The 26,813-nt window shown below is 37.0% G+C and overlaps 2 protein-coding genes across 2 annotated transcripts in view; both read left to right on the top strand.

The window, feature by feature from the left end:
* cntnap5a (contactin associated protein family member 5a) overlaps positions 1 to 22,661 on the top strand; it is a 78,110-nt gene extending 55,449 nt beyond the window's left edge. Inside the window, exons 11-24 of the mRNA XM_084421199.1 lie at positions 497 to 603; positions 1,031 to 1,150; positions 4,234 to 4,434; positions 8,252 to 8,408; positions 9,398 to 9,525; positions 9,856 to 10,026; positions 12,541 to 12,759; positions 12,926 to 13,165; positions 14,688 to 14,912; positions 16,724 to 16,857; positions 17,064 to 17,148; positions 17,597 to 17,800; positions 18,962 to 19,036; positions 20,408 to 22,661. Coding sequence (XP_084277325.1) covers positions 497 to 603; positions 1,031 to 1,150; positions 4,234 to 4,434; positions 8,252 to 8,408; positions 9,398 to 9,525; positions 9,856 to 10,026; positions 12,541 to 12,759; positions 12,926 to 13,165; positions 14,688 to 14,912; positions 16,724 to 16,857; positions 17,064 to 17,148; positions 17,597 to 17,800; positions 18,962 to 19,036; positions 20,408 to 20,604 — 2,263 coding nt within the window. The 3' untranslated portion in view covers positions 20,605 to 22,661. The remainder of the gene's footprint in view (positions 1 to 496; positions 604 to 1,030; positions 1,151 to 4,233; positions 4,435 to 8,251; positions 8,409 to 9,397; positions 9,526 to 9,855; positions 10,027 to 12,540; positions 12,760 to 12,925; positions 13,166 to 14,687; positions 14,913 to 16,723; positions 16,858 to 17,063; positions 17,149 to 17,596; positions 17,801 to 18,961; positions 19,037 to 20,407) is intronic.
* A 2,483-nt stretch (positions 22,662 to 25,144) lies between these two features.
* On the top strand, positions 25,145 to 26,077 carry tas2r203 (taste receptor, type 2, member 203; the record flags this gene model as incomplete). Its single annotated transcript, XM_084422450.1, has 1 exon — positions 25,145 to 26,077. The coding sequence occupies one exon, from the start codon at positions 25,145 to 25,147 to the stop codon at positions 26,075 to 26,077; it is 933 nt and encodes a 310-aa protein (XP_084278576.1).
* Positions 26,078 to 26,813: the final 736 nt, after the last annotated feature.

The raw sequence follows: 26,813 nt of genomic DNA, 5'->3' as shown, positions 1-26,813 counted from the left end.
TTTCATAGAAAAGCAAATACATTCTTGAAAATTAAATTCATTTTCTCCAGTCAAGCGACAATCACATCAGCCCTGTCTCTGATACTCTCCTCACAAAAATCTAAATATTAATTTTACCCTCTCTAAATTAGATCCAGCTGCATTTGATGTGAAATATTCCGTCAAACGCCCAACTATTCTCTTGATTTAACAGACTGGTCGATGCCGTCTGAGTGGCAAGGCCACATTAAGGTCTTTTTCAATGCCAGCGACAACTTAATTGTATACTGACATACTGACATAAAATAGATTTTGACTTGAGATGGACATGTAGCAGGTTCTCTGTCGACTGACAACTTTTATTCCAACTGAGCCTATTAAAAATAAATGCTGACTGCTTATATTCTGTTTAAATTAAGTCTGCATTGTAGTTCTCATTCTTTTCACAGTATATTTGTATTGTACTAAATGTTTGTGTGTCTCTTTATACAGTATGTTTCTTCCATTTCCCTGACAGGTGTCTGTATAATTTCTGTGAGCATGGCAGCCAGTGTTCCCAGACGTGGTCTTCTTTCACCTGTGACTGCACTGGTACAGGATACAGTGGAGCTACGTGCCATAACTGTAGGTCTGCACAATGGATTCCTACATTTCAAACACACTGTCTATTTATTATGTGAGATTTAATGTTCACACAACATTTCTGGGAAGTTTTTATTTGCAACACCTATCTTTTTTAAACTAAATAATAACAATTAGTGGGTCACATATCAAAGTTTCCTTTGGGTATTTGAATTAGAGATTATGCTTTGAAAACATGCACACGATCCAGAAATTAACATGACATATATGTACATTATCAAATACATTGTATTTGAAGATCCTTGTTTTTCCTCAAAGTCTGTTTTTAACAGGAATCACCTTTAGATAATGTCTGTTAAAAGTGCATACATCTAGACAGCACAGAAGATTCAAACAATAGTCTTGATCTTGTTTATTAAATGTTTCAGGTGCTTTAATGAAATCTTGTGTTCTCTGTTTGCGTTCCTAGCCGTCTATGAAGCTTCATGTGAACACTACAGGCTTGCAGGAAGCACTTCTGGATATTTCTCTGTAGATCCTGATGGAAGTGGCCCTCTTAATCCAATTCAGGTCTACTGCAATATTACAGGTCAGTTATTCCTGTCCTCACCCCATCTCAAATGTTTTATTTGACAAAACTGTTATATATTTCCCACGTGTTTTACAAGCACTATATACATTATAAAGAGGGTTTGAAATTAACACCCGCCAACCCACCAAATGCAGGTGAAAATCAGGTGATACTCGGTTAATTAATCAGATTAATACACTCGGGTGACAGGCGGGTAATACACTCGCTAGCCAATTTGGTGGCTTATGATTCAAAGATTATGCCCTCGAACCAGGAGTTTCCAACATTAGCAAAACAAACTGTAAAGAGGGTCGCACTCTGGACAAGAAGCATCATGTCTTTAAAACATTAAATTACATGATCAACAGCTTGGGACAAATATTTGTGACTAGGCTGGAAGATTGTGCATTCTTTCAGTATTCTGGCTTGAAAAATTCTTCATATGAAATATGATAATATACATTTTCTGTTTACACAGTTGTTTTTTCAAACACTTAACCCTCTACCGCATGCATTATGATAGACCAATAGAAAAAAATATTTGACTCTTATTCTTTTCTTAGAATGGCTTAACTTGAAGAAAAACTTGGAAAAAAAATATTATTTTAAGGTACTTTATGATATATTGCCATACGGCAACAACATACAATAGTGGACATTTTTAGAAAAAAAAATTGCTATTTAAATTTTTTTTTTTTTTTTTTATAAAACACTTAACAATATTATAAACACAACACTTTTGTTTTTGCCCCCATTTTTCATGAGCTGAACTCAAAGATCTAAGACATTTTCTATGTACACAAAAGGTCTATTTCTCTCAAATATTGTTCACAAATCTGTCTAAATCTGTGTTAGTGAGCACTTCTCCTTTGCCGAGATAATCCATCCACCTCACAGGTGTGGCATATCAAGATGCTGATTAGACGGCATGATTATTGCACAGGTGCCAATAAAAGGCCACTCTAAAATGTGCACACAGCACAATTATCACACAGCACAATGCCACAGATGTCGCAAGTTTTGAGGGAGCGTGCAATTGGCATGCTGACTGCAGGAATGTCCACCAGAGCTGTTGCCCGTGAATTGAATGTTCATTTCTCTACCATAAGCCATTTCCAAAGGCGTTTCAGAGAATTTGGCAGTACATCTAACCGGCCTCACAACTGCAGACCATGTGTAACCACACCAGCCCAGGACCTCCACATCCAGCATCTTCACCTCCAAGATCATCTGAAACCTGCCACCCGGACAGCTGCTGCAAAAAACAGTTTGCATAACCAAAGAATTTCTGCACAAACTGTCAGAAACCGTCTCAGGGAAGCTCATCTGCATGCTCATCGTCCTCATTGGGATCTCGACCTGACTGTAGTTCGTCTTCGTAACTGACCTGAGTGGGCAAATGCTCACATTCGATGGCATCTGGCACTTTGGAGAGGTGTTCTCTTCACGGATGAATCCCGGTGTTCACTGTACATGGCAGATGGCAGAAAGCATGTATGGCGTTGTGTGGGTGAGCAGTTTGCTGATGTCAACGTTGTGGATCGAGTGGCCCATGGTGGCGGTGGGGTTATGGGTGCACACAGGTGCATTTTATTGCTGGCATTTTGAATGCACAGAGATACCGTGACGAGATCCTGAGGCCCATTGTTGTGCCATTCATCCACGACCATCACCTCATGTTGCAGCATGATAATGCTCGGCCCCATGTTGCAAGGATCTGTGCACAATTCCTGGAAGCTGAAACCATCCCAGTTCTTGCATGGCCAGCATACTCACCGGACATGTCACCCATTTAGCATGTTTGGGATGCTCTTGATCGGCCTATACGACAGCGTGTTCCAGGTCCTGCCAATATCCAGCAACTTCACACAGCCATTGAAGAGGAGTGGACCAACATTCTACAGGCCACAATCAACAACGGACCCCACCCGGTTTCGGACCCCACCCGGACCCCCAATACAGTAAAACTGCACATTTTAGAGTGGCCTTTTATTGTGGCCAGCCTAAGGCACACCTGTGCAATAATCATGTTGTCTAATCAGCATTTTGACATGCCACACCTGTGAGGTGGATGGATTATCTCGGCAAAGGAGAAGTGCTCACTAACACAGATTTAGACAGATTTGTGAACAGTATTTGAGAGAAATAGGCCTTTTGTGTACATAGAATAAGTCCTAAATCTTTGAGTTCAGCTCATGAAAAATGGGGGCAAAAACAAAAGTGTTGCGTGTATAATTTTGTTCAGTGTACAAATGCCTTGGCAGTCCTTAACATTTGACATTTGACAACATTTGCCTGCTGGACTCATGGTACGGCAGCAAAGTTTCTTGATTATTACGCAGGAATGAGAGTATAGATCCTAGCCATATCAGCCTAGAAAATCGCAACTTTACATTTTCCGTCGGTCTTAGTACACGATGTAACTACAGAAGAATCAAGTTTTAAATAGGAAAAATATCGAAACTCTTTGGTCATTTTTTTTGCGAGAGATGCTAATTGCCCTGTCCGATTCAATGGTCTATGCTAAGCTATGCTAAAAGTGGTACCGCCAGACCCGGAGATCGGCTGAATGGATTCGAAAACGGTAAAACTCAACTGTTTAACTCTGGGGGAGTTGTAAAATGAGCCTATTTCCAAAAAAAGTGGAGTATCCCTTTACCTGATTATATTTTGTATGTGTGTGTGTGCGTGTGTATCATGTATTTAAGTATATATGAATAAATTATTATTATTTATAAACCGAATCATTATTCTGTGATACTTGTACATTTTATATCACTGCATTTGTTGGAAAGACACTAGGGGCCAGATTTACTAAACGGCAACTTAGCGGGAGACAGATGGGAGTGGAAAGGTCTGTGGGTGATCTACTGACAATGCACTAATTAAAGAGCACAGACACAGCAGCTCATTTCCATTAATAGCCGCCATGTACACACCTTTTCATTGCAAAATTTTCAGTACATTAAAATCCTAACAGTAGTTTTTTAACGCCGGAAGAGGGTTTGTGCTGGTGCAACGTATTATAAATTTGGCCCTATATCTCCTATTTTTTAAATTGTATATAAAAAAACACAAATTTGTTTTGTCAAATTTTGCAGGGAACAAAGTGTGGATGGTGGTTCGTCACAACAGCTCGAATGCAGTCAGAGTACGAGGCTCTACACAGCAGAAGCCACATGTCGAATGGTTCAATTATAGCGCCTCATCTGAACAGCTGAAGGCCCTGTTGTCTCTGTCAGAACACTGTGAGCAGAGAGTCACCTACCACTGTAGAAGGTCACGGCTCTTTAACCCCTGGGGTAAGTGCTGGTTTTAGTCTCTCAGGCCCTGTTTATACCTGGCATTAAGATGCGTTTTGGTCGATCGGACCACAAGTAGATGAGGGAAACACATTCCCGTTTACACCTGGTGTTTTAATTCATCTCTTTTGTCCACTTTCAACCACTTCTGTCCTGATTTCTTCAAGGTGAGGGTCTTTGGGCAGGTAAATGATTTTTTTTTTCCAGATCTTTCAATGTAATCGACAAAATAAGCTTGTGCAATTTACATATGAACGAGCCCGGAGATGACGGAAAACATACAGAGAGCATCAGCTTTTGTTTCTGCTCTGACAGCCACAAGACCACATTGAACGCAGTGAGTGTGTGTTAGAAATCAGTAATAGTGAGAGAACGTTGTGCTTGGTATGTTTTCGTCTTCAAACCAAACTTTAGTCTTCAACCAACAAAGTTTAAATCCTGCCTGGCTAGCACGCTTCCCATAATGTTCATGCGTTAGGTCAGTAGGCGGAGAGTAGGCGGTCTTTTGTTAGCCTGGCTAACGTCAGACCAAGTCTCATTTGAGACTTGGTCTGGGAACCACGTGTTCATTTTCTCGTATTTGAGGCGTGGTTTACGAATGCCCAGAGCAGTTTATTGGGCGCTATGAATGTCTATCAAATGCGCCTGTACGTAGCTCATAACCAGTCGCTTCAATTATACCAGATGACGTATGTAGAGTGACAGAAATTCAACGAGGAAAAAGACGATGGGTCAAAGATTTATTTGTGCACGATAGCGTTTAGCGAATATTACCGTTTGTGCAAGATAAACATGAGGGTAGAAGGTAACGTCGAGTCTGATGCCATGTTGGATTCATAGATATAAACAAACTGCTTCGGTGTCGTCATCGTCTTGCTGCTCCCTCCCCGTTCTGTGATTGGTTCCCTTTTTCAGGGGAAAATCTGGTCCATGGTGTCCAGACTGCCTAGCAGCGTGAATAAAATTGCGCTGCGAGCAAGGCAGTATGGGGAAACCCAGGCTAGTCTTTTGTGGCAGTTCAAACACATTTGACCACATGAGGGTCTAAACCATGAAAGTAATCCGGTCGAATGTGGTTTTGACTACCTCTGGAAGTGGTCGAAAGTGGACAAGCTCAAAACGTTTTAGACCCTGTTTACTTTTATATTTAGCGTCGTCCACTTGTGATCCGATCGACCAAAACACATCTTAATACGAGGTGTAAACAGGGCCTCAGTGTTTCAGTATGCATCAATGCTGTTGAAAGAACAATCAGTGCTAGATATAATAGATTGATTTTGTCAGTTACTTTAGCTGAAGCTAATAGCAATAATGTTTCTTTCCTCTGTTTATTCTTTCTGAATTATGATGTAACATGAATCAAAATTAGACATGCTACTCTTGAAGAGAATTTTGCATGAATACATTTTGGTCTGTCAAAGCATCATGAGAAAATAAAAGTGCATGACTTGATAATATTGGCCTGCAAAAAGATTATGCTTCATTAGCATCTCACCAAACGTATGTGAGAAAGGTCATAATGGTCATCCAGTGTCTGCAGGAAGGAAGAGAGAGATTTTGGAAAGCTGTTATTTCAGTTTGGGCAGCTCTTAAAGGGAGTCATGTGCCGTTTTCCTCAGTTAATGAAAAATTGATGCATCTCAGTTCCCCTGAGACAGATATCATATCACTGCAGACTATAAACAAGAATATTATTCCCTACCTATTGTATCATAAAATAGATGTGTTTTTTTTTCTTTCTTCTGGTCCAGCTGTCTTGAATGAAAAGCATAATTAGTTTTATTGCTTTTTAAATATTAGTTTTCTCTCTGTCCCTCTCTTGCTATTAAAAGTGTGATATCTTAGTTACAAGTCAGCTAAGTAGGCAAATGCTTAAGTAACGCTAGTTGCTTTCTTTTCCCATTTATTGACTGACAGCTCTCCAGTCCCCATGTTGAGAGAAATCAGGAGTAAGTGCAGAGGCATTTGGTTCGCTGTGTAAACATTATGGCTATTGTAGTTCTAGACTAAATATAGACTAAAAGCAAAAATGACTTCACATTTGTGTTTCAATGTTTTATTTTTAATTGCTGAAGTAAGAGTGTTGAACTTTCTTCTTCTGCAATCCAGAATGGTAGCACAGCAGAAAGGTTTGTTTGAGCTGCGGCCTCTACTGTACAGGCGTGAATTTTCACTTCTGGTGTGAAAGGGCCTTTACATTTGCCAGAAATATAACTTGTGTTTTGTTTGATATTAAAAACAAACAAACAAGCAAGCCCAGCCCAGGTGAAAAAAAGTAAAGCATCACTTTCCATAAAGAGTAAGTAAGTAATGCAATTAGTTACTTTTTTAGATAGCAACGCAATATTGTAACACGTTACTTTTAAAAATTAACTTTCCCCAGCACTTATTTACATATGTGAAGAATAAAAAAACAAAAAACACTTTAAATTAAACTGAAATGGATAATTATATGAGTTGAACATGCCGTTTAAATATTTCTTAACAGATACAAAAAAAGATTGAATTTTTAAGATGTTATAGAGTTATGTTGGAAGTATTATTATTAGTAGTACAGTAGTAGTGTATTTCATGATGAAAATGCTCTATTTGATATCTAAATTACATATAGCAGTAAAATATTAATGTAAAAGGTTTAAAAATAAAATTTCTTGCTTGTTTTCTGTCATATTTGTTTAACACATTTAACATATTTATTTTGAGGGTTGTTGTCTTGACAAAGGTTTTCATTTAATTTTAGTGGAGTGGGTGAATTATCATGGTGTAACGTAATTATCGTGGCATAATATCGTGGGAGTGTTTCTCACTCACATTCAGGAGGCAGGTCTCAATAGATTTGATCAAATGCTGAAATGTACATGAGATAGGCCAAAAGTAGTTTTATTTAAATAACAGATGTCTTGTAGTTCATAAGCTAGCAGAGAATGAAAGAATATCCATATATTTATTTTCAGTCTGGCAGTCATCCCAGTCTGAAACTATAATTATTGCCCAGATTAAATTCCACTTGGCGTTAATATGCAGTGCAGTCCAAAGATTTATTGGAAGTCATTATTACAGTACCACACCTTATCACAAGTGTTCTGATTTAGTGTGCTAAATTAAACTGTCAGTTTAAAGATCTGTCAGTTCTTCCAAGTCTATACCTGAGACTGCAAGCTCTTTTTTTTTCTTTTCTTTTTTACACAAATGGGGTATCATATTCCCCAGTCACTGTTATCAAGTAATTATTGTCACTTTTACTGCCACCTTTCCTCTCAGTTTTAACAAATGTGTTTCCATTTTAATTTCTGCATGTGTGGACCACAGTAGGGAAGATCATACATAATTGTTTTTTTTTTGTATTTTTTTTTGCATATGCTTATTGAAATTTTACCTTAACATCTTTGATATATCACTACCTATGTCAATAAAATGTATAACATAATTAAGTCATGTGATGTTACATTTATAATGCCTAGGCTGCATAGGCTAGTTGTAAGTGGGGTAACAGTAAGTAAAAAACACTATAATGTCAATGTGTGAATTGGTCAATTGCATATGAAATTATGTCTCTATAGCCCACATTATTATTTAACACGCTAAAAAAAAAGGTTTTGTTTTGTCCTTGTGTTTTAATATTTGTGCCTAATACCTATTACCAAAAATATGCATGGAACTGTCTATTATTTTGGGAGGAGGTAGAGGACTGAATTGTACAGGTCTAAAATGGAAACAATGAGTTTGTTGTGCATTAATTCAATATCGATGTTACATTTTTTGAGCCTTACATTTATACAGGTTCTCCATTACTTGAATGAATCTGGTGTTGTTGCAGATGGCACCCCTCTGTCCTGGTGGGTGGACCGCAGAGGAGAGAAGAGGACCTACTGGGGTGGATTCCAGCCAGGGGTGCAGCAGTGCTCCTGTGGTCTGGAAGAGAACTGTGTCGACATGAACTACTTTTGCAACTGTGATGCAGACAGAGTGTCATGGTAACAAGGCAAATGCAACTCATTATGTCTGTTAGATTACAGAGATGATGGACCTTACTTTTACTAACACTAGGTCTCATTCACTGATAATTGCGCACAAGATGCGTAATTATGTGCACAGACAAAGCTCAAAACCGGATGAAAAACAGTAAACACCTTTTATAGAAGCCTAGACTACTTTTATTTAGAATTGATGCCAGATCCGTGTTTTTTTTTTTACTCTGAATTAAGACTTATTTTTGGGTCACTAATTTATTACATTTATTAATTATTATATAAATATTATATTTTAAATATTTATTTGATAGTAAACTATAGTAAAACAGTAATATTGGGAATTGTTGTTTTCAATTTTAATATATTTTAAAATGTTATTTATGTGATGCAAAGCTGAATTTTCAGCATCATTACTCCAGTTTTCAGTGTCACATGATCCTTCAGAAATCATTATAATACTGATTTGATGCTCAAGAAGTATTTTTATTTTTATTATCTCATTTGAAAAGTTAGCAGTTGTACTGCTAAATATTTTTGTAGACACCGTGATACATTTTTTCAGGATTCTTTGATGACTAGAAGATTCAAAAGAACAGCATTTATTTAAGATTTGTATACATTCTTTACTGACACGTTTGATCAATTTAATGCATCCTTGCTAATGCATCCTTGCTAAATAAAATTTCTCTCCAAAAATTAAATCTTACCTACCCTAAAATGTTGAACAGTAGTGTATATCTAATATATCCATGATTCATAGTTTATTCTAAAATGCATCATAAATATAGAGTAGATGGATGATTTTTGCATGCTTTCTGCATTAAACATTTTAAGTATATGCATAGGCCACCGACCATATGAAGGATAAGTGAATGCGAACCATTGACTATTTGTGTGCATTTTTTTTTTTTTTTTTTAATGCTGTCTCTTTGGACTTGTTGCCTTATGCATCTATTGATTGGACTGTTTTGAATTTGTGCTTTTGTTTACAGGGAGAATGACACTGGTGTCCTCTCATATAAGGAGCACTTGCCCGTGCAGGAGATTGTGATTGGCGATACTTACAGACTAGGCTCTGAAGCCATGTATGTCGTAGGACCCCTGCAGTGCTCTGGTGACAGTACGTGAACTGAACTGATCTGGGGTGCGTTTCCCGAAAGCATCGTTGGCCAACTATGGTCGCAAGTTCCGTCGTTACCAATAGAGTTCAATGGACATTGCGATGAACTTGCGACCATAGTTGGCCAACGATGCTTTCGGGAAACGCACCCCTGTTCTGCTGTTGTCGAACATGACAGGGTTTGATGTTTGAAAGAGAATAAGAGGAAAAGAAAAAGAAAAAAAAAAAGAAAAAAAGACGACAGATAGCAGATAATGCTATGTATAAAAGGAATAGGTAAAGGACCAGACTATCAAATATATGACACATATCTATCTTCCTCCCTGTTAGAGTCCCTGTGGAATGCTGTATCTTTTTATCAAGCGGCTTCAAGTCTGCAGTTCCCAGCTCTTCAGGCAGAGCTTTCCCTCGATGTCTCCTTCTACTTCAAGACTGCTTCCCCCTCCGGGGTCTTTCTGGAAAACATGGGCATTCAAGACTTTATCAGGGTTGAGCTGAGCTGTGAGTCCCATTATCATACATCTTTAAGACTGTAGAATATCATACTAAGGTTTCTGTTTTAGAAATATAATTGCACAAATAATTTAAAGGGGTCATGAACTGCATTATTTGATTATTTTATAATGTTTCCTTGGGTGCACTTATAATGTTAGTATGATTTTTAAATAAAAAAATTGTCATAATTTAGAAAAATATTTTTTTTTCATAATTTAGAAATAAAAGGCATTTTTCCTACCCTGATTTTAGCCTTTGATTTAAACACTCTGTTTGAAGGGGCGTGTCTGTCACTGAGACTTCAGTGTAAACGCCCACTGCTGTGATTGGCTAACATCTGTGTTAGTACATGTGGAACTCTCGAAAACTTTAGGCACATTTTTACTATTACAGCTCTCAAAGTTAACTGATCAAGAAAAGTGTTGATTACAGCATTATATTTAGATCTATAGCATTATATTTAGTTCATGGCATGAAAGGTTGCAGTGATGAGCATGTAGCCAATCATAGACATGTTGAGCGCATGAATGCAGTGATCTCGTCTTTGTAAGTCGATTTCTGCACACTAACTAATGCTTTCATCATAACTAAGTGCAAACACGATGTAAATAAAAGATTTATTGAATGTAACGGGAGTTTTGGCGAGAGTCCAGAACTCAGTCACTGATAAACTTGTGCTGTTTGATTGACAGCTCCAGTGATTGTAACAGGAGCGTTTCTTTGATCATTTTCTATATATTATTTAATCACAGTTTAAATAACAGATTATTTTCATCCTACTAATAGAAACAATGTGAGGTTGACCGTTTAGTCACTGGTTTTACAAACGATTTTGAGACAAAGAACATCTGACTGTACATGTATCAGAAATCACTGGTCACTGATCAGGTATTAGAATTAACTCGGTTACTTACATATTGTGGCATTACTGTCGAGTCCATATCGTAAAAGTCTGTTTGAAAAGCCTGTGCCACAATTGCGACTGATTTACCAAAGAATACACAGTGAAATGTACTGAATAAAAATAAATAATGCTCAACTGAGACATTCACATTGTTGAAAGTAAATAACCACATTCCTAGCATTAGGATCCTTTAGCTCCTAATTGGATTTTTAGTCCAGTGATCCCCTGATCGCTCTTCCCTCCTCGTCATCTCACTAACACGAAAGTTGAGATGATGAAGTAGGTGTTGATCTTCTGCAAAGGTGGTCTTTCACCCATGACGTCATAAAAAGGCACATTTCAAAACTAGGCGTTCTCTTGGCTTGGTTTCAATAAAAGCTGTTTTTGAACTAACAAGGAAGTTTGCAGTTCTGAAACTTACAGGATTTTTTTTACAGTATGATGACCTCGTATATGTCAAAAGAAAATAGGATTTCTCAATTCATGAGAAATTCATCCCCTTTAATATAACACATAAATCTAAAATAGAAGAAAATTTAGATTAAAGGGTTAGTTCACCACAAAAATTAAATTCTGTCATCATTTACTCACCCTTATGTTATTCCACACCCGTTAGACTTGCATTCATCTTTGGAACACAAATTAAAATATTTTGAAAAAGATCTGAGCAGTTCTGTGCTATCTATTGACAGCTATTACAACTGACACTTTTACGCTTCAAAAAGTGCATAAATAGATCGTAAAAGTAATCCATATGAATTGAGTGGTTTAGTCCAAATTTTCTGAAGAGACATGATTACTTTATATGATGAACAGATTAAATGTAGGCTTTTATTTACATATAAGCATTGATCAGCGAACATAAACAGAAGCTCAACTGAACCTGCTTGACATACAACCTCATTGGTTCTTGCAGAAGCTCAAACGTGCTGCATAACACACGAGAATGAACCTCATTGGTTCTCGCACATCAAGTAAATATGCTTGAGCTTCCTTTCATCATTAATGATGTGTGTTGATGAATGTTTATCTGTAAATAAAAGCCTAAATTAAATCTGTTTGGACTAAACCGCTCAATACAAATGGATTAGTTTTCCGATCTCTTTATGACCTTGATGTCAAAGTGGTAGTTGCATAGCTGTCAATGGAGGGACAGAAATTTGAGAGGAAGCAGGGCCTTGAACTATTATTGGCTGATTTTATCCATAATGCATAAAATAATGTTAATTTATTCAAATTAAAATGTTAAAAATGTATTAATGTACTGTTATTCAAAGGTTTGAGGTTGGTACAATTTTTCAATAAATATTTATACTTATTATTTCAAAAGAACAGAATTTAAAATAGGTGTAATATTAAAAATCTTTTTATAAATTGAATGCATTTTTGCTTAATAAGTGTTAATTAAAATCAAGATAACCAAGGTCTTCAGGATTACTAAAGTTACAGGAAGGTCAGTGTGATCAAGGTTGGTGCTAAACTCTGCAGGAAAGCGGATCTCGAGTGGCAGGGTTGAGAATCCCGACAGATTTTGCTTTATTGTTAGAGATTTTAGAAGTGTTATTTATTCTACTTGTTCAGACTGCTTTCAAATCCTCATGTTCCTGTGCACCCAGCTCCCTCAGCTGTGACTTTCTCCTTTAATACGGGCGACGGGCCAGTAGTCCTGACCGTCAAATCTCCTGTCCCGCTGAACGACAGGCAGTGGCATTGGGTTCGAGCCGAACGCAATGTGAAAGAGTCCTGCCTGCAGGTCGACCAGCTGCCCCTGCGGATCACAGAAACACCACCTGACGGACACCTTCGCCTTCAGCTTGGAAACCAGCTGTTTGTTGGTAAAACTGACCTTTTGAAAGTGCATTACAGAAAGAAAGGAGCTGTATTCGTTTGTTACTCTTCATTCAGTCCAGTAGTAGTTGTCATTTCATGCATCTGCCTCTGAATAAAATGTCTGATTACTCTTTTTTTTTTTTTTTCATAATTTCCTCTCTCATCTCTCAGGGGGCACAGCCACAAGACAAAGGGGCTTTCTCGGATGTATTCGGGCATTAAACATGAATGGAGTGAATTTTGACATGGAGGAACGGGCCAAAGTGACACCAGGAGTGAGTTCAGGGTGTGCGGGACACTGCAGCAGCTCAGCTCGGCTCTGCCACAATCGGGGGAAATGCATTGAGAAGAGCAGCGGTTACATGTGCGACTGCACTCACTCCGCTTACGGCGGACCCTCTTGCACAGAAGGTAATATTCCAAATTGAACTAGTGATGTCAATAAATGAAACCTTTCATAACCGTTAAATCAAAACACAGAAAATGACAATTAGCTAGAAGAAAAAAGGAAAGCACTTAAAAAGACTTTTCAAAATAACTAATAACATGCTTAATTTGATAGAATCTACTTTTTGCTATGACTTTGTGAGTACCAAATTAATAAATGAATGAAATATGAAATGCATTTCCTTTTTAATAATCAGATGCAATCTAACAATTAAAACCCTGGAATTGTTTTTGCAGACAGTCATTATGCAATAATGAATACTTCCAACAGCATAATCTATATCTCAAACATGATGAAACTGCCATGTAATATGAAACATGAATTAATGGATGACTTAGTGACGTCTATGTATTTGCATAAAATACTGTAAAAATAATTGCTCCATATGTCAGTGGGCAAAAGCGCTGCCAGTCGCTGAATAACTGGGCTCTATCGAAGGCTGTGTGATGCTGGATTGAAGAGCTTTGATGTTGCCTGTATGAGCAGTGAAGCACAGAAGTCTTGGAGGCGTACGTGTTGAGTGGGATTTTTGAACATCTTGATGTACAGAATTTGAAACAAAGCTATTTTTTACATAAGTATCCAACAGTTCACAGAAAAGCTGCCCTTCCATTAGTACAGAACAACAAAGCAATATTGGCTTATCTTAACCTTGCTAGGTTTGAATTGGCCATTGTTCTAGTGTGGGTGGAATGTTCTAGCTTCTTGTTAATGAAGGTTACTGGCAGACGTACTTGAAAACATACCTTTTCAGAAATGTAGTTATACAAGGTTTTATAATGTAATCTTGGTTGTATAATCTCTGTCAGTAAATAAGTATTCATGAAGACATCAGAAAGTCAGATGTGCGTTCTTTAGTTGGATCTGATCAAAGGCGCTGAGGACGAGATGAGAAAGTCTGACTGTTCTGTTCTCTTGTCTGATAGTCTGTGTCTAATAATGCTCGTCACTGTGATGATGCACATTGTTCAAATACAGACAGAGAAGAAAACATGGTTATTAATGCCAAAGTATTTCTTCTGATTCTTGCTGCCATAGTCATTGATTTATGATATGTGGAATATTTAATATCAGGGAATATTTAATTTTGTGTTGAGTCCTACTTTCTTTCTTTATGTTCTTTTTTCTTTGTTTCTTTCTCTTTTTTCTTTTCTTGATCTGTCTTTCTTTTTTTCTTTTTCTCTTTGTTTTTTTCTTTTTCTTTCTTCTATTTCTTTCTTTCTTTCTTTCTCTTTTTCTTTCTGTCTCTGTCTGTCATCATATTATGGGAAAAAAGTGAGTTGTAAATGGCCTTTCATGTTAAGTTTGAAGCTGTACAGACTTTTTTTTTTTTTTACTTTTCAGACAAGGAATTATCAAGCCAACATTCAGAGTTTGTCTTGACATACCCCCTGTTTAATGTGTTTAAACAAAACTTGAAGGAAATCAGGTGTAGTCTGATTTATAGCCAGTGACAATATCCATCTGGTGTTTTTGTGTCCACAGAGGTGTCCATGTCCTTTGAAAGAGGAGCGTCGGTCACCTACATATTTCAGGAGCCATTCTCTGTCATTCAGAACAGGTCGGCCACAGTGTTGACTGTCCCCTCTCAGTACAGCAAGACCAGAGACAACATGGCACTGAGTTTCCAGACCACTCAGAGTCCTGCCCTGCTGCTCACAGTCAACACTCTCAGTCAGCAGTATGTAGCCATCATCTTAGCACGCAACGGTGAGACGGCTGTGCAAACCTTTATCATACATCATATTAGTTTATGAAAGGTTTATATGTCTATAATAGGGATATTGCAGTATTGAATTAATTACTCGTGTCCCCTATTATCTGGGTACTGTACTACGAGATTAAATTTAAAGAAACATAAAAATTTATAGTTCTCTGATTGTGTTCTTCTCTAATTAGATTTAGGCCACACGGCTGTTGATTAATCCTGCTGAATTGGTTCTTTAACTGTCAGTTTTATAGCCTTGTAGATCACTGGAAGGTGTACGAATCGTATTAACAGTAAATCACAATTAACTAGCAAAACATTAACAGCCTAACTAGATCAGGCTTTTTCACATAACCAAAGCTTCTAATTTCATGCTGTTCTTCAAGGTCACATTAAAACTCCTAAAAAGATAGTTCACTCAACTATCACAATGAAAAGTCTGTCGCCATTTATTCGTTCTCATGTCGTTTCAAACCCATATGACATTCTTTCGTCAAGCTCCAGCAATGACAAAAGCACCATAACTATATGTTTTTATTGTTAACTAAATATAAAACTATACAAAATATTAGATGAAAATAAAGCTGAAGTACTGAAATTACTAAAACTGAAATAAAAGTAAATTAAAGCTAATCATAAAATAAAATGACAAACTAAACTAAAACTTTTGAAACCATCATTTTAATAAATGAAAACTGAAAATATAAATTTAAAAGCTTGTTCAAAACATTAATAAACACTTTAAAATAAAACTCAAATATATCATAACAATAGTCCAAATTACTTATTTTATATTCCAAGTCTTATACAGTAATAGTCATAACTTAGGACTTTAAGTCATATAATAGTGTTATAGATAAATTATGAGACCATTTGGCATCAATGACACGTTGATGCTCCATATCTGAATATATAAAAACATGAAACGTAACTAACATGAAACTAAACATTTAAATTTCCAAAAATTGTATGATATGAGACGATTTATGATTTAGGATGAGACTTTTTTGTCCTTTTGGTCACCATTAATTTTCATTGTGTGGAAAAGAGCAGAATCCCACTAAACTAAGTTGTGCGTTCCATGGAAGAGGCAGTAAAATGCCGAAAGAGCTATTATTTTAAGATCAGTCATGCCTTCACCCAGCTTACCAAAATATGGATTTTTATTGTGCAACACTCATTCCTACATAATAGTACCACCCACATTCTTTTTGTGCTAAATCCAATCACAATGCTTTTTAGAAATATTGACATAAAAGTGTTAAGTGCAGTAATCTTTGGCACATAAAGAAAGTCAAGAGATGTCTCAGATATAACTGTACCAACTTTGTGAGGGAATCTCAGCACCGACCTGCACCCTGACCCTTTATCTGCACTATATGTGTGTAGGAGGGACAAATAAATGTGTATTGACAAATTCAATACAGAGTAAAAAGGGCTAGAGGCTGCCAGGGAATTAATATTTATAAAGCTTAAAGAGCAGCTGCTAAGGTAGCTGCCTGGGTAGTCTATATATAAATACATTGTCTTATAGACTTATGCAAGACTCTTCTTGGGAGCTGGAGCTGTAAAGTCCATATGCTGAGCTCTGTAAGAACGTTACAGGATGACTCACTATTATATTGGAACATACATAATTCACCATGACTGGAGTTACATGGTTTAAATTTTTGCTTGACTAATCCAAGTACCAACTGGATAATCAAATGGATTTTTACAATGATTTACAACATGCTCACAACAAAATCATTCATCTCTGACTAGAGCTATAAGTAACTTTTGCCAAATATGCTAATGCATCTGTTCGTCTTAGGGAGTTTACAAATATGGTACCAACTGCATAAGGAGAAGAGACCGGATGTGTTCAGCCCCATCCTGAGCAGCCTGGCAGACGGACGACTGCATAGAGTTCACATCCAGCGGGAGGGAAAGGACGTGTTTGTTCAGGTGTTATATTTCACTGCATACCTATGGTTAGCAAATGTAGGAACACAAAAGACTTTGCATAACAGTCAATACACAAAGCTGTACAGGTGAAATGCAGTCAATATACAATAATTCTGTAGGACATTGCTTTTTGATTAATCTATACTGTAGCTCTTAGAAAATGCATTTTCATGCATTCACTCAACTGCCTTTGTTTTTCTTTATAGGTTGACCATGAAAATAAGAAGTACACACTTTCATATGATGCAGCGTTTAACACTATGAAGTCACTGACTTTAGGAAAAGTCACAGGTAATGAATCTAATTGATCCTATTTGAAAAGACACTTATTAAATCCTTTACATTATACAAACCGAAGTCCTCCCGCTACATAGTGCCATGACTATTCAGAACCTGTCATGATGCTTGATGGGTTTGAATTTTCCCCTTTCCTGACATTTAAACAAGGGTGATTCAACAGTGAAAAAAGATAAAAAGTTTCAAACTGAAGTCAGCCTTCAGTCTCTCAAGGTTTCTAACAATCGTGAAACACATGAGCAGAAGTGTGATTGTGTCTGGAATATTCAGGGATTTGAAAACAGTGAAACTTCAGATGCTCGTGGCTGTCTGTAATTGTAACTTTTAAAATAAATGCTCACAATAGCTGTAAGCAGCGTTTTTAATGAATAATTACTGTAAATGTGTGTGACAGACACAATCTCTGACGTTTATACATTTATTATTTTCTTTTTCCAAACAGGAAGTGATGTAATGGATGACGAGGTAGCTAATGCTGGGTCCAAAGGATTCATCGGCTGCTTCTCATCTGTCCAGTATAACCACGTTGCTCCACTGAAGGCAGCGTTATTGAACAGAGGTAGCTCTCTGGTCAGCATACGAGGACATTTACTGGAATCAAATTGCGGAGCATTAGCTGACCTTTCAACCTCTGTATCTCGTTTAGGTAAGTTCTTAGACATCAATACGAAATGATCAAACTGTTTGAGAATGGATCATTTTTGCATTTAATTGCATCATATGTGTAGCATTTCGTTGCAATGCAATTGAAGGAATTTTTTTGGTATTGAATGTTGTCTGACATCATATCCATCACTTAAAGGTGAACTAAGTAACTTTTTTACCTTAACTGAACAGCTTCGGAGTCATTGGAATGGTTATATTACTTATTTCGGGTTGAATGGTGGTCGTTTCGCACCCCCCTGGTGCCCGTGAGCAGAAAATACGCACTTGCAACTTTGAGCCGGCGGCGTCAGGAAGTCTCGCGTGATATCAGGTCTCGCGATGTAAACAATTGCTTTACGGCCAAAAGAAATCTGCTAAAATGCCGTCATTATTGCGCTCCCTCACGCTGTTCGAACCCGAATGAAGAAGACGTTTTAAAGAATGTCCCATCTGCTTTGATGTCGTTGATCTGCTAGCCTCTGGTGTCTGAGAATCGCCTACGAGTTTTTACAACAGTGTTGTCAAATATCTATTCCGAAGCTGTGGGGGGAGCTCTAGAGAGAAACCTGCGAGCAAAAAGTGAGAATACAGCGAGTTACTGAGTTACTGAGTTACTGAGCCCTGCTTTAAATAACAAATAAAAAGGATGTGTTTGGTGGGAAACATCTTCTAATTCACCATGTAATTGTGATGACAGTAGGTCACCTGGCTTTATAGTTACAATTGGCATGATAAAGACTTCCCGTGGCTGGGTTAGTTAGGAGAAAATAGATGCGATTTAAAAAGCGAACATTTAAAAAACGTTGCAAGAAGCAATGAGCATTGTCCCATTTCATATAAAAACTAATGTGATGTTAGATGAGAACTGTGCAGAATTTTTAAAACATTTTTATATGGAGTTGCCAAGCAACAAAATCACTAATCTGTCGTAACTGAGATGAATTTAGACACAAAAATAACTTTTCACCATTGAATGTTAGATATTTTTAAAAGAAGAAATAATATAATGAAAAGGAGGTCTAATTGGGCACTATGAAAAACAAAAGGGTTGAACCCTTAAAATGTAAAGCAACTGCATCTTGCACACATGTTGCACTATCAGAGAAAACAGATCTCTTTAGAGTTCAGTCTGTGCTGTATTTCTGTGTGATGCTTCCTGTAGATCATGGAGAGGAGGTGGGAAAAGATAACGAGCTTCGTGAAGACAACAGCCAGCCTGATTCAGCTGTAATCGGAGGTTTGTTTTACCACCTCAGTCTGCTTCATTGTTTCATTTGTAACAGTCAGTGAAGTATGAAATGAGCTTTCACTATCACACGTATTGTTTATGTTCATCTTTTCTTTTTGCTGTCTTTATTTCAGAAACGGGTAATGACTTTGTATTGGTAATTTGTTGTGCGCAGTAACTTATGGTGATAAAATCTCCATTAAAATTGTCACAAGGGATTGTTGACTGTTAGATATTTCTCAGCAACATAAATGTTCCATTAAAGGAGAAAGAGAATTTGTAGAATGTGTGAGTATTCATTCACTTGCACATTTATTGTCATTGTAATTTATTTTATTTTATTTTATATTATATTATTTTAGAAATCCTACAGAATTTCTGCTGTAATGGACATTATGCTGCCTATTAAGATTAACTTAAACATGGAATGTTCTTTTAACGGGTAAAGGCCCCGATATACTCACGGCGAAGTATATTCTTTAATATTCTTTTTCATTCTTCGTTTAGGGGTAAAACGAATTTCAGAATATGTGTTTATGAACATCTGACGTCACCCACACTGCTGAGAGCGACGGTTAGATGAATATGTAAATATGTGCTGGACGCTTTCCTCTTAATAACAAAATAAACACACAACAAAATTGAGAAAACAGCAAGCATTTTTTTTATAAAGCATAAGAAAAGCATCTGATCATAGCAACGTGGATGTTTGCACGAGCTCTGCAATTCAGCACTCTAATAAAGTCACGTCCCGTTTATTTATATAGCACTTCATGCAATAGATATCTTAAAATCAAGCAGCTTTACTGTATTAAACATGAAAAACGGTATCAGTGTCTCATTTCATCTGAAGTACAACTTCTTTTTCTCTTGTAAAGTGGCTCTCCAGTGTGTTCAAGTTTTTACTCTCGGGCGTCTGATGTTGAAGGACTCGTGAGGAGAAATGAACTTGAAAAGATTTCCATGTGAAAGAAGGTGGAGCCCCCGCGCACACTTACTTATTATGTAATCACCACAAACCAATGGTAGTATTAAGGTGTTTACCAGCCGAAGCAAACTTTTCCGGAAAGTTCACTTTGAAAAGCTGTTTCGAACTCCCAAAACGAACTTAATTTTGGCCTGATTTTGTTCGAAATGACGTCACATCAGTTCATTCTTCGATTTCGCTTGAAGTATTTCGGGGCCTTTCACAAAGGATGCAACTTCCCTTTTAATATTTATTTTTTTAATTGAAAATTGTGCCATGAAAAACCTGCCTTTTCTTCTGTTCCATTGGTCTCCATTTATCTTTTTATGAAATTCAAGAACGAGTCCTATATGTGAACAGCCCCTTTTCCAATTCAAAACACAAATAAGCTGAGTGTCCGATCTGATTCGCAGGTGTGGTGACAGCTGCAGTTTTTAGTACACTCTGTGTGCTGGCAGTGATGACCCGTTTCCTTTACCAACATCGACAAGCTCAAAGAACTGCAAGTCTCCAAGAAAAGGAGCACCAACGTAGCCTTGAAGCTGCTTACAGGGCAGAGTTTCACCTTCACAACTCCATGAGAGACAGCATGCAAGAGTACTACATCTGATTGAAAATCTGACCCTGTAGTTTTCAGTTCAGCTATCAGTTCCTCCAGTGTCTCCTTCAGCAAACGTGTCGTGAGGCGCTTTCTATCCAGTAAGGATCGTTAGTTGGAGATTTCCTTGCTTTGGGAACAGCGGAATCTTCTGATCTGTGTAAGTAGTAGCTTGTAGTTTTCACAGTGCTTGCCCCAAGTGTTGGATCAGTCAACATTAGGTCATTTATGGGATGTGAGTGGTGTGTTAGGAGGTGTTTGTATTAATTTAATAATATGCCCTCTGGATTGAAACTGGAATGGAGAATGACACTGTCATCTTTAGTGCATGAATGCAGATTATGAAGTGTTAATTATACTCTAAACAAAATGACAAACTAAACACATATAAGTCTGTGAATTTTTTTAGGTTGCCAAAAAAATATCTTTGAAGTGGCAACATTGTGAGAGGAAGTCCTGGTTCACTGTTTGAATAGTACAGTGCTTCAGGTCGAGGACAGTAGCTTATCCAAACCTGGCTAACAATTTAGCATTGTTAAGGAGGAAAGGAGTTTGTGTAACCGTGCTGGGCAATTCAAAATGGTCCTTAGGAAATTATTTTTGTTTCACAAAGAACCTGCTAACAGAGACCAAACTCATTCAGTAAAGTGACTTAATTTATAAATTGAAAAGATGCGCAGAAATATTGTAGGTTTAAACTGTCTAATGTAACATTACCCATCTGTGTTATGATGTGAAATATCTGCCATATTGATAATGGATAAATCCTAATGGGTCAGTAAGATTTTTTTAATTAATGTTTTTATTCAGCAAGAATGCATTAAATTATCCAAAAGCTACAGTAAAGACAGTAAAAAAAAAAATTGGAATTCTTTTGAATTTTCTATTCATCAAAGAATCCTTGCAGCTGAAAATTCAGCTTTGCCATCACAAAAATAAATATATTAAAATAGAAAACAGTTATTTTAGTTTCTAATAATATCTCACAATATTACTGTTTTGACTGTCTTTTTTTGATCAAATAAATGCAGCCTTGTGAGCATATGAGACTTCTTTCAAAAACATTTAAAAAACAAATCGTACCAACCCCAAGCTTTTGAACAGTAGTGTGATTCTGGATTGGCTGAGTTGTTCTAGGTTACCTTGACATGTTTCTCTCTTGACATTATGAATATGTGAACTGATGATGGAAATTCCCCAGCATTCAACCTCATCGCACACAGTAACGTTACAGGACGTGTGAATTTCTGTGTTACACTAACGATGTTAATCACGATCACAGATGTGAATTGGGGCAAAACCGGTTTCACAGGCCATCCACCCCCTCCCTGAGACAATCTGACCCCATTTACATCTGTTTCTGAAGGTCCAACATTAGCATGCAGTGACACAGAAGTACATCTGAAGTTTGACTAAAATAACTTTGAGCTCTACTCTAAAAATCAGAAAACATTCCTTTGAAATTGAATCATTATGTTGTGACATCAGATCACCTGAGGCGGAGAATAATATCAGGTGTCTATGTCGTGTCACTGAATTTCATGATCAGTTCACAGTGTCTAACTGACAAGAATAACTCTAGACATCCTTCAATGATCTGGATAACTGAGAATCTTCACAGACAATTCTGAGTAGGTCATAACTGCAGCAGTTAGTCCTTTAATATTTGCCTGTGATACAAAATCAGTATTGACTCTGAAGAAAAGATGTTGTCATGCTTATAAATTTTTACCTGTGGTTAACCACTTCCTTAAAGTCTATTAAATGAACACAACAGATATTATATGTTCTTTACTCCAATACACAAGATAATCATTGTAAAGTAAGTGGCATTTTTTTTTTTTTTTTTATTCTTTCTTCCCAGCTAACACAAAAAGTGGTTGTATTATGTTGGACTGGTTTGACAGATCTTTATCTTTCTCTTTGGAAACTGAAGTGTCCTTTGAAATATTTATCTTAAACTCTTTTGTACTTCTATTGATATTAATTATTTTAGGGGCTGTTTTGTATGAATGTAAATGTACAGCTATATTGTAAATACATGTTTAATAAAAAAAAAAGACTTTTTTTCATAATTGAGCCACATTTTTGTGCAAGTACTCATTACTAAAATTTGATTTATTAAGTCAGATGTTTAGAATTTTTTTACATTTTTATTCAACAGATATAAGTACTTTACAATTACTACTTGTGGAATTTAAGAAGAGGATAAGTCCAAGAGCGTTAAGTGAAACACTATGGAAATAATGGTTTGAAAACCTCTAGTCGGTAATGTAGTTTAGTCTCATTTCACATTACAGTGGCTGTCACAGTATTATTTTAATTATAATTATTTCGATTGCTTTATTTATTCACTATTCATTTCCTTCATTCACACGAGGAGAGATAATGTTTTCCCCCCTTTTTAATATCACAGAATAAACGAAATAGTTTATCAAAAGAATTGCCAGATTAGACAATGGTTTAGCATTTTTTCCATGTGTAACATCAATGGGCCTTTGTGCCAATGTAGACCTTTTATTAAAGTCATTATTGTCTTTCACATAGCATGCAACATCCTAACTAATGTAAATATCACACAAAGGTTTGCATAATTTTGTCATGGTTAATTAAACACTTTAATACAGGAGCCCGGCTGCATCATGCATATGCAAAAGTGAACAATGAGTTACAATAATGAACATTTACTTAAGGTTTTACAGTGGTGGACATTGTTGTGCTTACCTGAGCAAAACTTACCACTACTATAAGCTGTTTGCTATGTGGTTACTAATTGGCCAGAGCCAACCCACAAGATGCTGTAATCCATCCAAGGTACAGTATGGCTCAGGTCCCTTTTTCAATGTAAAATCTGTTTTGTTTTTATTTTGTCCACCAGACAGAAATCATATGTATATTGACCTAGTATTTTATTTGAGAGACTTGTTCAAATCCCTATACCTGTTGTAACTGCAGTTATTAGTATTATTATAAACACCACTAATTAAATAATGCAATCTCAACATCTGGTTATCAGAATATCACAGAATGTGATTTTCTTAATACACATCAGATGACAATTTGGAGATAAAATCGGTCATTCTTCGGTAACTATAGGACAAGATTCAATCTGCATTATACAATATTTATAAACTGCAACTTTTGAACATTCTGTTGACTAAGTATACTGTAAAATTAACTTTAAGTAACCTGGTTGCCTTAAAATGTTGAGTTCATTTAAATTGTAAACATTTTGTTAATACAATGGAGATCAACAGAAACTCAATATTGTTATCTGAACCACATAAATTATCTAAGTTGATTTGACAAAAGAAAAAAAAAATGACTGTAACTTTGCAACTACATGTCAACTAACTTAGAGTATCTGCTTAATATCTGCTAACTCTTTATTGTCATGGTCCTCCACCAGACATTCCACTGACTATAAGTAACTTTGCAACTACATCAGCTTATTCTAACCCTAACCCTACCAGTCTACTAATACTCTAATAACACTCTAATGAGAGTTAGTAGACATGTAGGAACAACATCACTGATACCCCTTTTCCACCAACAAGAACCAGGTGCTGGTTCGGAGCTAGAGCTAGTGCCGGTTCGGAGTTGGTTCGACTGACGAGACTCCAAAGAACCGGTTTGCTTTTCCACAGGCTAAAAGAGCCAACGCAGAGCCAGGTCTTACGTCACATCTACGTCTCATCTTTCTCAGCAACGTTTGCGCGGCGGCGCCAAACACAAACACATCATCAGCAATGGCGCACGTTGCTTTGCTATTGATGTTCATGGCTTTGCGGACCTACATCAGCATCCAAACACGGCGGATCCAACGTGTTCGCGCGGCTCGCCATTATTTGTACAGACGGAGATTACAAGCGAGAGTAACGGCATATACATAACATTTATTTTTAACAATAAGATGCCAACTTTAGCCTTAGATTTATATTTTAGATCGCGTCCATCGTGTTTAGCTGCTGTTAGCTCGATTAGCTGCTATTTGAAAATGGCGGTCACAAGTTTCTCTTCAGTCTTGTTGGCCACGGTAACCCCGCCCCCAGCCTCTGACGCAAGCGGTTCTTTCTTGGCTCCGTTCTAGACCCTGCAATGATTTGGTGCTACTTAAGAACCAGTTTTACTGGTTCGGAGCTGGTGCTTTGGCGGTGGAAAAACAAAGAACCGATTTGAAACTAGGCTCTGGCTCCGAACCAGCACCAGCTCTGCCTTGGTGGAAAAGGGGTATTATAGTCAACAGAATGTGTTAAAGGGACCATCAAAATAAAGTGAAAGCCAGTTTTATATATAAAGTTTTGAGACTTCAAACAATAATTTTTGCAATTGCACTGATTACGTAACACTTCAAGAAGAGCTTGCGGGTAGTTCTGTTTTAATCCATGTAAGAATGAGTGTGATTTGCTTATGGCTGGCCGTTGAGCCACATTAAATTTACCAACATATTTTACTTTCACCTTATTTGTTGGCAATGTCGTAATAAAAGCCTTGGTGTATCAGGAAGAGCAGGACATTTGCTGCACACAACTGATTGGAGGCAACACTGAAGATGGAGCCATGGCTATTTGTTTTGATCTCCAGTCCCCTTTGCCTCACAGCCACCGTTTTCAGCATCATCTTCTTTTTTTGCCTAATGCGACCAGTCTCCGGAGTGACGCTTCGCAATCCACTGCGCTTTCTGTTAATTGTTGTGTTGATCAATTCAACATTTCAGCAACTGGTCACTGCAATTACCATTATTATGCTTTTTTTTGAAACACCTTTCTGGCTTCAAACGCTATGCAGAGTTTTTGTTTATCAATTTTTCTGCGGCAACTTCTCATGCAATGCCTGGATCAGCATTTTCTACTACATGTCAATTGTTCCTCAACATCGTGCGATCTTTATCTGGATTAAGAGGAATATTAGAGCCATATTATATGTCGGCTTCGTTCTGAATCAGATAATGCTTCTTTTTTCTTTGTCTTTGGGAACAGTGGCATATTTTTTGCTTGAGCCCTTCTCAGATAATTTGACCTCACATGAACTGAACACAACATCACCAGCAGAAAGCTTCGAGGCAGACCTGTTTTTATTTAATTTGGCAAACTTTTTGTATTTGCTATATTGCACCTGTCCGATGATCACGTTATTAATCTCTTGGGGCAAAACCTTTGCTTATCTGCGTGAACATATGAAGAAGATGGGACAGAGCAGTGAATCTTATTCCCAGCCCCAGCAGAAGAGCCAGATGCGGGTCACAGTAACAGGCATGGTACAGGCCGCCCTGTTCCTGCCCAGCAGCCTGTGGACTGTAGCAGTTTCTGTCTTATACTTAACAGACCTCTTCGAAAAAGTGGATCCTCATAGATTTATCACAATGTCATTTTGCTCAGCATCCAGCTTGGGAAATATACTTTGTTTTGGATTCTCCCAGTCTGTGTTTCGCCATGGAATTGTAAGTGTGATTAACAAACTCAAGGGAATAAAGATGAATGCCTAGTGTTAGGATTATAATCATTATATTTTGATATCATTATATTATATCTGATGTAAACAAATATATGCTTCAAGCATGCAGACTCTACCCTATATTCATATGCTAGGAAGGTAAAAATAAGAAATGTGTGAAAATATTGTTGTAACAGATTTCATTTAAATGTCTGTAGCTGTGTTTTTAGTGCTATATATCTCAAGATTTTATATAATATTCCCATATCTGTCTGCTTCAAATTAGTTTAAAAATCTACAGTTTATCCGTTAATGTCAAGATTAAGAGCTGTTGTTGTAACCTACAGTGGTAACCATTAGCATTAGTGTTTTTGTTTTGTAACACTAGAAAATGTGGATGTTTTAAATGTTGTGCATAAATATATTGTGATAAGTAACCTTCTAGGTTAATTTTAATTAACATTTTCATTGAACAACCACTGAAAGCAAGCAACAAAAACAGACAATGTAAGTGGCATGTCGCACAATTGCAGTGTATGTTTACCTATCTTGGAAAATACTGCTGTTCTCCTGTGCTTCTCTCTGATTGGTCATGCAGGATTGCCAGGAAAGCGCTGACGCCCCTCTATTTGCATCTGCAAAATGTCCTTTATGGAACATTTACTGTGTATCAGATCCTGCACGTGGTAACCTCTGAATTCAATCTAACCATTCAATTTGATTGCAATGTATAGTGAAATACATGACTGCCCCTTCAAAGAGAGAAGAATTTGCATTCACTACACCTG

The sequence above is a fragment of the Rutilus rutilus genome, assembly GCF_951802725.1.
Source record: "Rutilus rutilus genome assembly, chromosome: 10".
Lineage (NCBI taxonomy): Eukaryota > Metazoa > Chordata > Actinopteri > Cypriniformes > Leuciscidae > Rutilus > Rutilus rutilus.
This window is presented reverse-complemented; position numbering and strand designations above follow the sequence as displayed.